Source organism: Babylonia areolata, chromosome 33, assembly GCF_041734735.1.
Source record: "Babylonia areolata isolate BAREFJ2019XMU chromosome 33, ASM4173473v1, whole genome shotgun sequence".
Taxonomy (NCBI): Eukaryota; Metazoa; Mollusca; class Gastropoda; order Neogastropoda; family Buccinidae; genus Babylonia; species Babylonia areolata.
In genome coordinates, this window is record NC_134908.1 from 11,834,773 (window position 1) to 11,847,823 (window position 13,051).

Below are 13,051 nucleotides of genomic sequence, written 5' to 3' on the forward strand. Positions count from 1 at the left end.
AGGCCCGCAAATGGGAAGCAGTAAATGGCGTTTTCTGACTCCAGAAATAGCCTCAATGAAATAAACAGTTGATGATCCAGAAAAACTGTTTAATTCGGGAGACTTAAACCTATTACTGGTAAGACTGTGAAGCTTTTTCTTCCTACTATATTTTAGCCAAATGTGGTATTGACAGAGAAAGTATTTCCTAATAAAATGCCAATGTTGACGTTTGCCACAGACACACAGACATACATACAGATAGACACACACAGTCTTTAATATGAACTCATTTTGTTTACACAAGTGAGTCAAAAAGAAACCAGTTCATTCCACACTTCATAATTTATCATAAATTTCCCAGGTCCATACACACACCCACGATGTACAGCAAGGTTTAGTTCCGTCAGAAAAAAGTGTGTGGGTTCCTGGAGACCCACAACGTATGGTAAGGCTTTATTCCTTCAGAAAAAACTGTGGGTCCATGGAGACCCACGACGTACATCAAGGTTTTATTCATTCAGAAAAAAGCATGGGTCCATGGAGACCCGCAACGTATGGCAAGGCTTTATTCCTTTGGAAACCAGAATGGCAAAACCTTCAAGACTCACTTGTGATGTACTTTATAAAAAAAAAAAGAAAAGAAATAAATAGATGAAAAAATTTAATCATTAAAATGTGTTCTGTATTTGTTAAAAAGCTTTGGGTTAAAAAATAAATTAAAAAAGGCCTCAGAGCCGATTTGAACCCAGCATGTTATCTGTGCACTGCCGGCGCTGAGACTGTGGCAGATGGTGACTGTATGGGGGGACTCTGAATAAGTGGTGTGAGAGCAATGTCACTGAAATAGTGCTGGTAATGGGGCAGCAACAAACAAACAAGCAAAGAAAGAAAGAAAAAAGTGAAATCATACATCACCCAATCTTTTTTCCCCCGAGTCATGAACTCACCAGCCACAGGGTGGATACCAAAGCGCACGTTCTTTCCTTTCTTGCGGAGGATGTCGACGAGCTCAGCAATGGGATACTGTGCCTTGGCGACACACAGGCCATAGCCGGGTACAATGATGATGTTCTTGGCGTCCTTCACCAGGCTGATGGTGTCCTCCACGTTGATCTCCGTGTGGGTGCCCGTGATCTCCATGGGCTTCCCTGTGCCTGTGGAGCTGGTGCCGTACCCGCCCAGGATCACGTTGGGCAGGGACCGGTTCATGGCCTGCACAGGTGTGGGGATATGGGGAGTGAAATGGATACAGAAAGCCAAAATGTACTCCTAAAATTATGTTCACTCTAACATGCTCATTGTGACCCACTGGCGCAGACTCTGGCAGGGGTATGATTCCTGTCCTGTGTGAACTACTGTCTGGCTGTGGAGAAACTTGAAAGTAGGTGCAACTAGTGACCCTTAGTATATCTTATGTATTGTGTGTGTCTATGCAGTACCCTCTTTTGTAGAAATGGCTTTTTAATCTGATCAATTTTATGACTAACACAACCACTAATCTGATCTAGCAATCAAGAAAAATCAGGAACACAATATCACAACAGAAAGAGTGGACCAAGCTTTAGAATACCATGTCTGTTGCTAGCCAAAGTTATACTGATTGAGATAGTAGGCTCTCTCTCTCATATGAATGATTCATTATCTATTACTGGTTACAGCCCAGCCAACCACAGAGGGCCATATCAGGGCTGAAAAAAAATTGTCACTATCGATTCCCTTGAAACTGAAAAACAGTCACTATTGATCCCCCAGAAACTGAAAAACAGTCACTATTGATCCCCCAGAAACTGAAAAACAGTCACTATTGATCCCCCAGAAACTGAAAAACAGTCACTATTGATCCCCCAGAAACTGAAAAACAGTCACTATTGATTCTCTCGAAACTGAAAAACAAAGGAAATCAGGCACAAGTACAGTGGTATTCATAAACATACAGGAGGACTGACCCAGACAGGGTGAATGGTGGCCTCACCTTTCCCATGTAGAAGAGGATAGCCCCAGAGGATCTCACCTCGTACATGATATAGGATTGGATCTCACCTTGCACATGATGCAAGAATATCACCTCACACATAGTGAGGGGGATATCACCTTGTACATTATGTAGGAGGGGATCTCACCTCTCACATGATGAAGGAGAGGATCTCACCTCACATATGATACAGGAGAGGGGATCTCCCCTCGCACATGATACAGGAGGGGATCTCCCCTCGCACATGTTACAGGAGGGGGGATCTCCCCTCGCACATGATACAGGAGGGGATCTCCCCTCGCACATGTTACAGGAGGGGGGATCTCCCCTCGCACATGATACAGGAGGGGATCTCCCCTCGCACATGATACAGGAGAAGGAATCTCCCCTCGCACATGATACAGGAGGGGGGATCTCCCCTCGCACATGATACAGGAGAGGGGATCTCCCCTCGCACATGATACAGGAGAAGGAATCTCCCCTCGCACATGATACAGGAGAGGGGATCTCCCCTCGCACATGATACAGGAGAAGGAATCTCCCCTCGCACATGATACAGGAGGGGGGATCTCCCCTCGCACATGATACAGGAGAGGGGATCTCACCTTGCACATGTGTAGGAGAGGGGATCTCCCCTCGCACATGTGTAGGAGAGGAGATCTCACCTTGCACATGATGTAGGAGAGGGGATCTCCCCTCGCACATGTGTAGGAGAGGGGATCTCACCTTGCACATGATGTAGGAGAGGATGGCGCCAGAGGAACCGATCAGAGCACCTACAATGGTCATCAGGTTGTTGTCCAACATGAAGCCCTCAGCACACAGCGCCCATCCAGAGTAGCTGTTTAGCACTGTGATCACCACAGGCATGTCAGCTCCTACACACCAACAGTACTGATTGATTGATACGAGTGATCACCAGAGGCATGTCAGCTCCTACACACCAACAGTACTGATTGATTGATACGAGTGATCACCACAGGCATGTCCGCTCCTACACACCAACAGTATTGATTGATACGAGCGATCACCACAGGCATATCCGCTCCTACACACCAACAGTATTGATTGATATGAGTGATCACCACAGGCATGTCCGCTCCTACACACCAACAGTATTGATTGATTGATACGAGTGATCACCACAGGCATGTCTGCTCCTACACACCAACAGTATTGATTGATTGATACGAGTGATCACCACAGGCATGTCCGCTCCTACACACCAACAGTATTGATTGATTGATACGAGTGATCACCACAGGCATGTCCGCTCCTACACACCAACAGTATTGATTGATACAAGTGACCACCACAGGCATGTCCGCTCCTACACACCAACTGTACTGATTGATACGAGTGATCACCACAGGCATGTCCGCTCCTACACACCAACAGTATTGATTGATACGAGTGATCACCACAGGCATGTCCGCTCCTACACACCAACAGTATTGATTGATACGAGTGATCACCACAGGCACGTCCGCTCCTACACACCAACAGTACTGATTGATACGAGTGATCACCACAGGCATGTCCGCTCCTACACACCAACAGTATTGATTGATAGATATGAGTGATCACCACAGGCATGTAATTTCTATAAAAAAAGAAGCTTTTTTTTGTTTTGAAGTAGGGAGAGGTGGAGATCAATGGCCATTGTACTTTTTTTTTCTTTCAAACATCATCAAGCTTTTTGTTTACATTAGTCAATACAAATCAGTCTCTCTCTCTTTTTTTTTTAATGAATGATTGCCACATGTCTGCACCTACACACCAATAATATTGTAGGACTGTTGTGGATAATTTCACAACAGGTCAACAGTTACTGACTGATTGATATAGCTACTCATTTAGTACCTATCTTCAATTAAAGACTAAGCTCAAAGTGTTCTACAAACATGGAGTCATTTGCACAACAGGCTGCCTACACAGGCAGAGCCGACTGACAGATGCTTTTGGGCACTCATCATTCATTTCCTGTGTCAGTCAGTCAGGCTTCAGCCACTCACACATACACACATTTATATCAGAGTGAATTTTACAATTAAATTCAGCAAGGGACAACTCTCTTGTTACCATGCAATCTTTTATGTGCAGTAAGTGCGTGCTTCACATGAGACCTGTTTATCGTCTCATCCAAATGACTGAATGTTTGGTCTTGTTTTTTGTAGTAGGTTTTTTTGTTTTGTTTTCTTGTGACCTCAGCTGCATGCAGTTCATGGAACACATGATTTTCTTTTTTTCTTTCTTTTCTTTTGGTGCCTCACATGTCAAACGATGTGTAAAGACTGCAAATGCCTGTTAGACTGTAACTTTGAAAATACACAAACTCACTGTTCAAACAAGTTTAAAAAGTAAAACATTCAAAGATGTATGAAATGTCTAAAATTACCTATCCTCATAGCAATCTGAAGCAATTTCATACATTATTTTAATGTGCTTTGAACATTTGTATGCATTTTGAGAAGCAAACATGCTTTAGTGAAACATAACGCTCAACTGATGTGTACTGTGGACACAATTTACTTCTTAGTTGTTTGTTAATTATGCTTTGGTTTGCTTGCTAATAATCCTCTATATGCCACAATATGCTAAAGGAAATTAAATCTTCAATCAAAACAATAAGGTTGTGGGCGATGATCATGTACTGAGAGTCAGGATACTGAATTCAGTGTCTGGCACTGATATAACATATTTTCTGTGTTCTGTATTTCAAACAAGTGCAGCACATTCATGCAGCCTCAGACTCTCATGAACTGTTTAAATCCACAGAATTGCCTGTGTTTTGGGCATTAAAACATATAATTATGTGACATCTTTTCAGAAAGGCTATGGCCTAATCTGAATAAATCATTCTAATAGGTTTTCAGTGTGCATGCTGGGTATGTTAATGCTTCAGTAACGAGCCTAAACTTCTTGCAAAGCCTGAGGTCACCCTGGCAACCCACCTCCAATGGCAGCAGTGAGGGTGACGCCCATGATGGAGGACAAGGAGGTGGTCACTCCCAGCATGCTCAGCCCCACGGTGGGCGTCTCGTCGTACAGGAAGTAACCCATGGCCCCCACGTTGCCTAGCAACATGCCCAGGTTGAGGGCGTGTCGGCCAGGCAACAGCAAGGGGTCAGATTTCAGCAAGCCTGCAACACACACACACACACACAAACAAACATACAAATATTGCAGAATAATTTTCTAGGTAGAATGTTTGGTCTAGAGGAACTGGAAAATTACTAAATCCACTTCGTATGGTGGGGAATGGGAGTATTAGTATTGTTGCTTTGAGCTCAGATAACAGCCCAGGTTCATGTAGTGGCCGAAAACATTCCAGTCAATAAGAAAAAAGGCTACATCATTGCCATGGAACATGAAAATAAAATAACCTTGAAAAGACAAAAGTACATGGGTAAAGCTACACTGTTCCAGTCCATTTCTAATCCAATATATGCAATAATCCAAATATGAACATGCAGACATAATTCATGTTTGCATGTAAATATGCATGTGTACTACTACTGATAAAAGCTTTTATTATCAAGGCATCCATAGTCACACAACTTCTCTCACTATTCAGCCCTTCTTTTTTTAGTTACAAATTCTGACCTTTACACACTGTTAACACACCACAACACCTTTCTTTCAATTTCTTTCTATTCCTACACTTTTATGCAGCATTTTTAATCTTCTTTTGTCCTGTAGCACTCAAGGGGACCACAAGAGATCTCCACTGTTGCCTGTCTTGCGGAGTCTTACTTGGCTCCCCTTTGAAGAACTTGCATGAAAAAAATACCCACCTTAAAGTGATGGTGGCATTGAAAAAACAAAGAATAGAGGACAAAAAAAGGAGAAAATGGGGAAAAAAAGAAAAGAAAAAAGGGATAAGAAATTTCACAGCTCCCTCCCCCTAGCCCCCTCACCTTGCAGTTTGCCGAAAGCAACAAGGGATCCAGTAAAGGTGATGCCACCGATGTAAGTGCCGAGGAAGAGGAAAGTCTTGGTGATGGTGGCAGCAGGGTCTGTGGCGAAGTGGGGCTGCTCCAGGATGTAGTTGGCGAAGCAGGTCAGCACAGCGGCTGCCCCCACCAGGGAGTGGAACAGCGCCACCATCTGGGGAAGGTCTGTCACCTCCAACCGCTTGGCCATCACGGTGCCGATGGCACCACCTGTGGTGGGGAGGGAGATCATGTGTTGGGCATTCTTTGTTTCTCTCTGAACTCTGTGTCTGCCTGACCCAACTTTGCTTTTTTGTTCTTCGATTGTTTTAAAAGTGTGTGGGGTTGAAGAATGTTTTCTGCATTTTATGAGTTTGTTTCAAATTTTCTTTTAAAGAATACATTCATACATGTAAAATCACAAAACATAGTCAAGTAAAATCACAATAACCTAGTTAACTCACTCGCTGCCATTGTCCGCATATCGTTGGACAAAGCGTTGGATGCCAATGTCCGCATATGCGGATTTGGATTTTGAAAAGTCGCGCTGTTGGAGTGACGTGTCGGATACGAAACTCAAAAGCAGAACTGATTCTTAAGTTATCTCCGGCCAACTTTTCATTCATACACACTGCATGTGTACAGTGACATGCTCGTTAGCAGTCGACAACGAAGCATACCCTCGGTCAGCTCTGCAAGTTTTTTGACAAGATGGCATCATGTCGAAGTGTTCAACATGGTAGGTGAGGTCAAATGCAACACAGCATTGAAGCTGCTTTGGAAATGATCCAAACTGAAGGCTTCGATGCTGAAGGAGATAATGCTGATTCGTCAGACAGTGATTTTGAAACATATCCCGAGGAACTAGAAATAGATTCGGCCGCTGAAGAGGGTGTTTACAGTGGAGAGGAAAGTGAGTCCTGAACAGGTGCCAGCTGACCGACACTAACAACGAAATCACTGAGGAAACGGGCGACTTTGCTGGTGTTTTTACCAGTGATTGGACTGAAAATGGTGAGTGTGTATGTGTTATATATATATATATATATATATATATATATATATATATATATATGTGTGTGTGTGTGTGTGTGTGTGTAAAAAAGAAAACAATGGCACATGCTCAAGTGTACAACTGTGTGGTGTGTGTGTATGTGTGTGTGTGTGTGTGTGTGTGTTTGTGCGATTGCATGCATATGTTTACTTATTTTCTGTTTTACAATAACATGGAGCTTATTTGTAGAATAAGGTGCTATAAAAATGACAGTAATAGTACTAATACTGATGATACTGTCATTATTGTTTGTAATATTGTAAAAAAAAAAAATCAAAAAAAAATCTAAGGTGGTTTTCTTTGACTGCATGTAAAAAACTTACCACATTATGCTTCCATTCACATAAATGCTTAGAATAAACAAGGGAATAAGCAAACAAATAATTTAAACAACAATAAGAAGAAAGAGTTATACCTGCATGATCATTTGTGTGTGTGTGTGGTTGCAGGTCATGTTGCTGTGCTGAAGCGGCAGGACAAAAAGCCAGTTCATGTGCTGACAAGTCATGCTGCCAACCACCATGGTCATTGTCACAACATGACACTGTCCTGAAAGACAGAAGCCAGCTGCAGTACAAGACTACATCACCAACATGGCTGGAGTGGATATGAGTGACCAGGTACCGCAGGTGCAATGTCTGTGAAGACCTGTTCAAGCGCCATAACACACCAAGAAGCCAAACTTCCAACTGGTGTCCAAACTGTGGAGTTTCACTGTGTGTGAAGCTGTGCCCAGGACTCGACATCACCTGCCATGAGCTTTTTCACTCCAGCAAGACTACTGTCAGTGATAATACATCAGGTTTTTGTGTACAGTCAACTTCTTTTTTTATGTAGAGACAATATTTTATGTGTGTGTGTGTGAATTTCAACTTTCTCCACCACCTGTTCACACTTCATTGCATGTACTAGGTCTTTAGTTCCTCATATGGTGTTAGGATGTGATGTGGAATATTTGTAAGCTGTTCAAGGGCACTTGGTATACCTTCCGATGGGTGCAAAAATGCTACAAAATACACAAAAATGGATACCGCGATCAACAACAAGATGGTGAGTAAATAATTTAATTTTTTGCACAAATATGGAACAACAATCAATGAATACACATACTAAATTTCAATTGTCTGGGTGTTTATTTGTTTTTTTTGCAAATTTTTTTTCCGATCCTATGCAAACCCTGGGTTTTCTGGGATTCGCAAGGGCAAAAACTCTTGGCATGGAGTGAGTTAAGTTAGCTCAGTATTTTACATGTATGATAGTAGCATCTTTTGTGTTGTTTGTTTATTTGATGTTGTTGGGTTGTTTTTTTGTGGTGAATTTTTCATTTTGTTATTCACAGTCTCTGCAGATAGAGTCATCATTTTACTGAACCCTGAATACAGGCATGAGATTGGGAAATTGTGATGGAGTCTGAAAGCTGGGGCATGGGGGCCGTAGAATGCCCCCAGTGGGGGTCTATGGGGCAACGACCCTGGTGGGGGTCTGGGGGCGAAGCCCCCTGAAGCTGAAGGTTTTTCTCAATTTCAAACCATGAAATCTGCACTTGCAGGCCACCAATGATGCTGAGGTATTCCAACCCACAGAAGACAAAAAATCAGTCCAATTCTTCCTAAACTGAAGTGTTTTTGCTTCCAAACCTGTAAAGTCAGCTTTGGGGGCATGATTTTCAAAAACGTGTCTCATATGTGTGTGTGTGTGTGGTTTCAATGCAACTCTGTGTATGTGAGAAAGAGAGACAGACAGACAGACAAAGAGATTGAGAATAGGGGTCGGGCTGGACATGGGAGGAAAGAGTTAAAGTTCATGTATGTGCACTGCTTTTAATACAACTCTTTGTGTGTTAACCCTTAAAGTGCTGGATATAATAAAACATGCTTACAGAAATCATGCTTAAAACAAAGGGATAGTTTGCCTCCGCTACCTGTGCTCTGATTTGGGGCATTTGTAAGCTTATCAGTAAGAATAAATAGGTAAACCTATACATTTTTGGAAAGTAGAGTGAATGAAGAATCAGATAAAAGTAAGAAAAAGGCTGTACCTTGTAAGTAGTTGGAGATATTCCACAGGATATAAACAACAAATTTTGCAAACTTGTTTTCCAAAAACGTCAACCACAATGTTTATAGGTATTTTCACATCTTTTACAGAGTCAAAATCTCAAAATTGGCATTAAACTGTGCAGAAAATGTTCTGGCTGCAGAATCATGAAATGAATATAACTGAAACAATGAAATTATAAGCACTGTATTATTTGTTTGAGACACACCCACCGACGCCACGCACGCGCACATCTACAATACTTTATGCAATCACAGGCAAAAACAGAAATAAATGTTTTCTTTTAGCTCATGTTGCTTTCAAAAGCAGCAAGAATGCTTTAAATCAAAATAATTTCCAGTTTTCTAGCTTGATTTGGTCAAGAAATCGCAATAGACCCATGCCAAACCCACTTTACCACCCCTCCCCACCCCCATCACCCACCCCCCAGTTTTTGTGGCTGGAGACACAAAACTGAATGAACAACAAGCAAGCCAGCATGCCCAAGTGTCAAAATAACAAAGCCGTTTTCACCACAATCCCTGTCAGCAAATGAATCATCACTAGTGACAAGGTCACTCATTTCCTGAGCTTTGTCAACTTCAGTGTCACTCATTGTTTACAAAAAAATACGAAGATCTGGACTTATAAACTCGGTCAAAGTTTGTGCAAACACAAGCAGGGAGGCAGTAACACCAGAACGAGGCAGTTTTACAAAGGCTGCCGAGCATAGCCGTACGATGTCGGACCTTATGTAAACAGAGCCACGATCGTGGCCCATCGCACTTTACCGGGAAAGCCACGATCGTGGCTCATCACGCTCTCCGGGTTAAACTCTTTGTATGAGTGAGTGAGTGAGTGAGTGAGTGAGTGAGTGTGTGTGTGTGTGTGTGTGTGTGTGTGTGTGTGTGTGTGTGTGTGTGTGTGTGTGTGTGTTTGTGTGTTTTCAAGGAAAATGTCATTAGCACACAAGTTTGCACTGTACCAATATAACTGACCATCTAGTCTCTACATCTGTAGTCTCTGTTCCACTGACAGGCATGTGTGTTGGTTGAGGAAAGAAAGGGGGAAGAGGAATGACTGGAGGGAGGAGGAGGTGGGTCTGTGACTGGTTATATCACTTTCAAGCAGTCAAGGATTCTCAGCTGGAGCTAGTGGTCAGTGTCTTGGCTCAGTGCCAAAATTACCACAGTCATTGACAGTGGTTTCATACCCCCACCCCCTCTTCTCCCCCCTTCCCTCAGCACTGGTAGGAGACTCAAGAGAGAGGGGAGAGGTACCTCAGCAAATCATGAAAGTGAAGTCTGCAGGAGGGGGGCTGGGGTTTGGGGAGCGACTTTTCTCTCTCTGAAATCAACTGCTCTTCCGCTGAAAATAGCGGATCCGCAGATCCGCTGAGAGTTCCCCAGCCTGGACTGTATGTATGTGTGTGTGTGTGTGTGTCAGTGTGTGTGTCAGTGTGTGTGTGTGTGTGTGTGTGTGTGTGTGTGTGTGTGTGTGTTCAGGGGAGAAAGAAAGAGAGAGAGACAGCAAACGAGCGTGAGTGCGCACATGCATGTGTATGTGTGGTTTCAATTCAACTGTGTGTAAACAAGAGAGAGAGGGAGGCAGACAGAAAGAGAGGGGAGATGGTAGGAGGAAAGAACTGATGCAAGTTGTATCTGTGCATGTGTATGCACTGCTTTCAAATTCAATAGATCTCTCTCTCCGCCTGTATGTGTGTTTTCAATACAACTCTGTGTGTATATGCAAGGAAGAGACCGAGAGAGAGACAGAAAGAGGGAGAGAGGGACAAAGAGACAGAGAGAGAGGGGGGAAAGTGGGAGGAAAAAGTGCAAGTTTGTATGTGCGCATGTATGTACATTGCTTTAACCCTCAAAGTGCTGGATATAATAAAACATACTTACAGAAATCATGCTTAAAACAAAGGGATAGTTTGCCTCCGCTACCTGTGCTCTGATTTGGGGCATTTGTATGCTTATCAGTAAGAATAAATAGGTAAACCTATACATTTTTGGAAAGTAGAGTGAATGAAGAATCAGATAAAAGTAAGAAAAAGGCTGTACCTTGTATGTAGTTGGAGATATTCCATAGGATATAATTAACAAATTTTGCACACTTGTTTTCCAAAAACGTCAACCACAATGTTTATAGGTATTTTCACATCTTTTACAGAGTCAAAATCTCAAAATTGGAATTAAACTGTACAAAAAATGTTCTGGCTGCAGAATCATGATATGAATATAACTGAAACAATAAAATTATAAGCATTGTATTATTTATTTGAGACACACCCACCGACGCCACGCACGCGCACATCTACAATACTTTATGCAATCACAGGCAAAAACAGAAATAAATGTTTTCTTTTAGCTCATGTTGCTTTCAAAAGCAGCAAGAATGCTTTAAATCAAAATAATTTCCAGTTTTCTAGCTTGATTTGGTCAAGAAATCGCAATAGATCCATGCCTAACCCATTTTACCACCCCTCCCCACCCCCATCACCCACCCCCCAGTTTTTGTGGCTGGAGACACAAAACTGAATGAACAACAAGCAAGCCAGCATGCCCAAGTGTCAAAATAACAAAGCCGTTTTCACCACAATCCCTGTCAGCAAACGAATCATCACTAGTGACAAGGTCACTCATTTCCTGAGCTTTGTCAACTTTAGTGTCACTCATTGTTTACAAAAAAGACGAAGATCTGGACTTATAAACTCGGTCAAAGTTTGTGCAAACACAAGCAGGGAGGCAGTAACACCAGAACGAGGCAGTTTTACAAAGGCTGCCGAGTATAGCCGTATGATGTCGGACCTTATGTAAACAGAGCCACGATCGTGGCCCATCGCACTTTACCGGGAAAGCCACGATCGTGGCTCATCGCGCTCTCCGGGTTAAATACAATTCATTCTGTGTGTGTGTGTGTGTGTGTTTGTGTGTTCAATCTCCGTGTGTGTGTGTGCGTGTGCTTGAAAGAGAGTGTGTGTGTGTGAGTGTGCGCGTGCATGTGCGTATTATTAAGCTCTGTGTGATTGTGTGAGTGCTCATATTATGTGTGCACATGTGCAAGTGTGAAGGAGAGAGATAAAATAAAAAATAGAGTATGTGTATATGTGAATTCATTCATGGTTGTTTTTTTAAAGAGTGTGTGTGTGTGTGTGTGTGTGTGCGCGCGCGCGCATTCAATGCAGCTCTGTCTGTGCATGCGTGTGTAACTTTGGTAATCTGGCCAGCTATAGGTCTCAAATCTAAATACACTGACTCTTGCCATGAACTGTTTGTACAGAAGCCTTGGTTGTGTCAGAAAAGGCACTGACAGAAAAGGCACTGACATCAATAAGTTGGTACAAAGTTTCTGTTTCAATTGAAACAATGTTACTTCTGCATGCAGAGGCAAACGTTGGCAGCTTTTGCTGAATGAACAGAGGGTCAAGCAGATGTACCCACGGCCCTTGTGGCTTGACAGGGATGGAGACTGTGCGCACTGGTGTATCTGTGCGTGCCCGCAAATTTGTGTGTGTGTGTGTGTGTGTGTGTGATTGTTCGCATGCTCACATGTCCATGTGCATGTATGTGTGTGTGTGTGTGATTGACTGCATGTGCCGTGTGCATGTGCGCGTGCTTTTCACAGTGCCTTAGGAAACTTTCGGACTTCGATTTTGGCGCTCTGACAAGTCACTGGATCGCCTCTCAATGGGTCAACAAATCGGCGACGCTTTTGAAAGAGCATTCCTTTTTCAGTTTTGACAGATCATCGGTAAACGATATAGAATGGCCCATCAGCTTTTTCTTTCTTTCTTTTTTCTTCTAGAAAATGGACGTTCCGTTTTTAATGCAAATGTGAAAACAGATTTCCGTGCTTGGACTGAACAGTTGCACCCATACAATCTGACACCAATCGCACTTGGCCTTGACGGCGGTGTCAATTTTGTGAATGGTGTCGCCTACCCGTAAAGTAATTTTTTTATTCTTCACTTCTGTTTTCATGATCTCATCTTGCCAGACCCAGTTCCACTTATTATTCACTTCTTTATTGATCTCTGCTGCAAAAATCCTCTAATCCTTTGTGAGT

At 42.8% G+C, this 13,051-nt stretch overlaps 1 protein-coding gene across 2 annotated transcripts in view; it reads right to left on the reverse strand.

Moving 5' to 3' along the window:
• The window catches only part of LOC143277192 (NAD(P) transhydrogenase, mitochondrial-like), a 62,320-nt gene that overhangs the window by 10,077 nt on the left and 39,192 nt on the right, over positions 1-13,051 (reverse strand). For both annotated transcript variants that reach the window (XM_076581969.1, XM_076581970.1), the window contains exons 14-17: positions 5,875-6,120; positions 4,909-5,097; positions 2,681-2,832; positions 930-1,194 (exon numbers count right to left, since the gene is read on the reverse strand). In XM_076581969.1, coding sequence (XP_076438084.1) covers positions 930-1,194; positions 2,681-2,832; positions 4,909-5,097; positions 5,875-6,120 — 852 coding nt within the window. The remainder of the gene's footprint in view (positions 1-929; positions 1,195-2,680; positions 2,833-4,908; positions 5,098-5,874; positions 6,121-13,051) is intronic.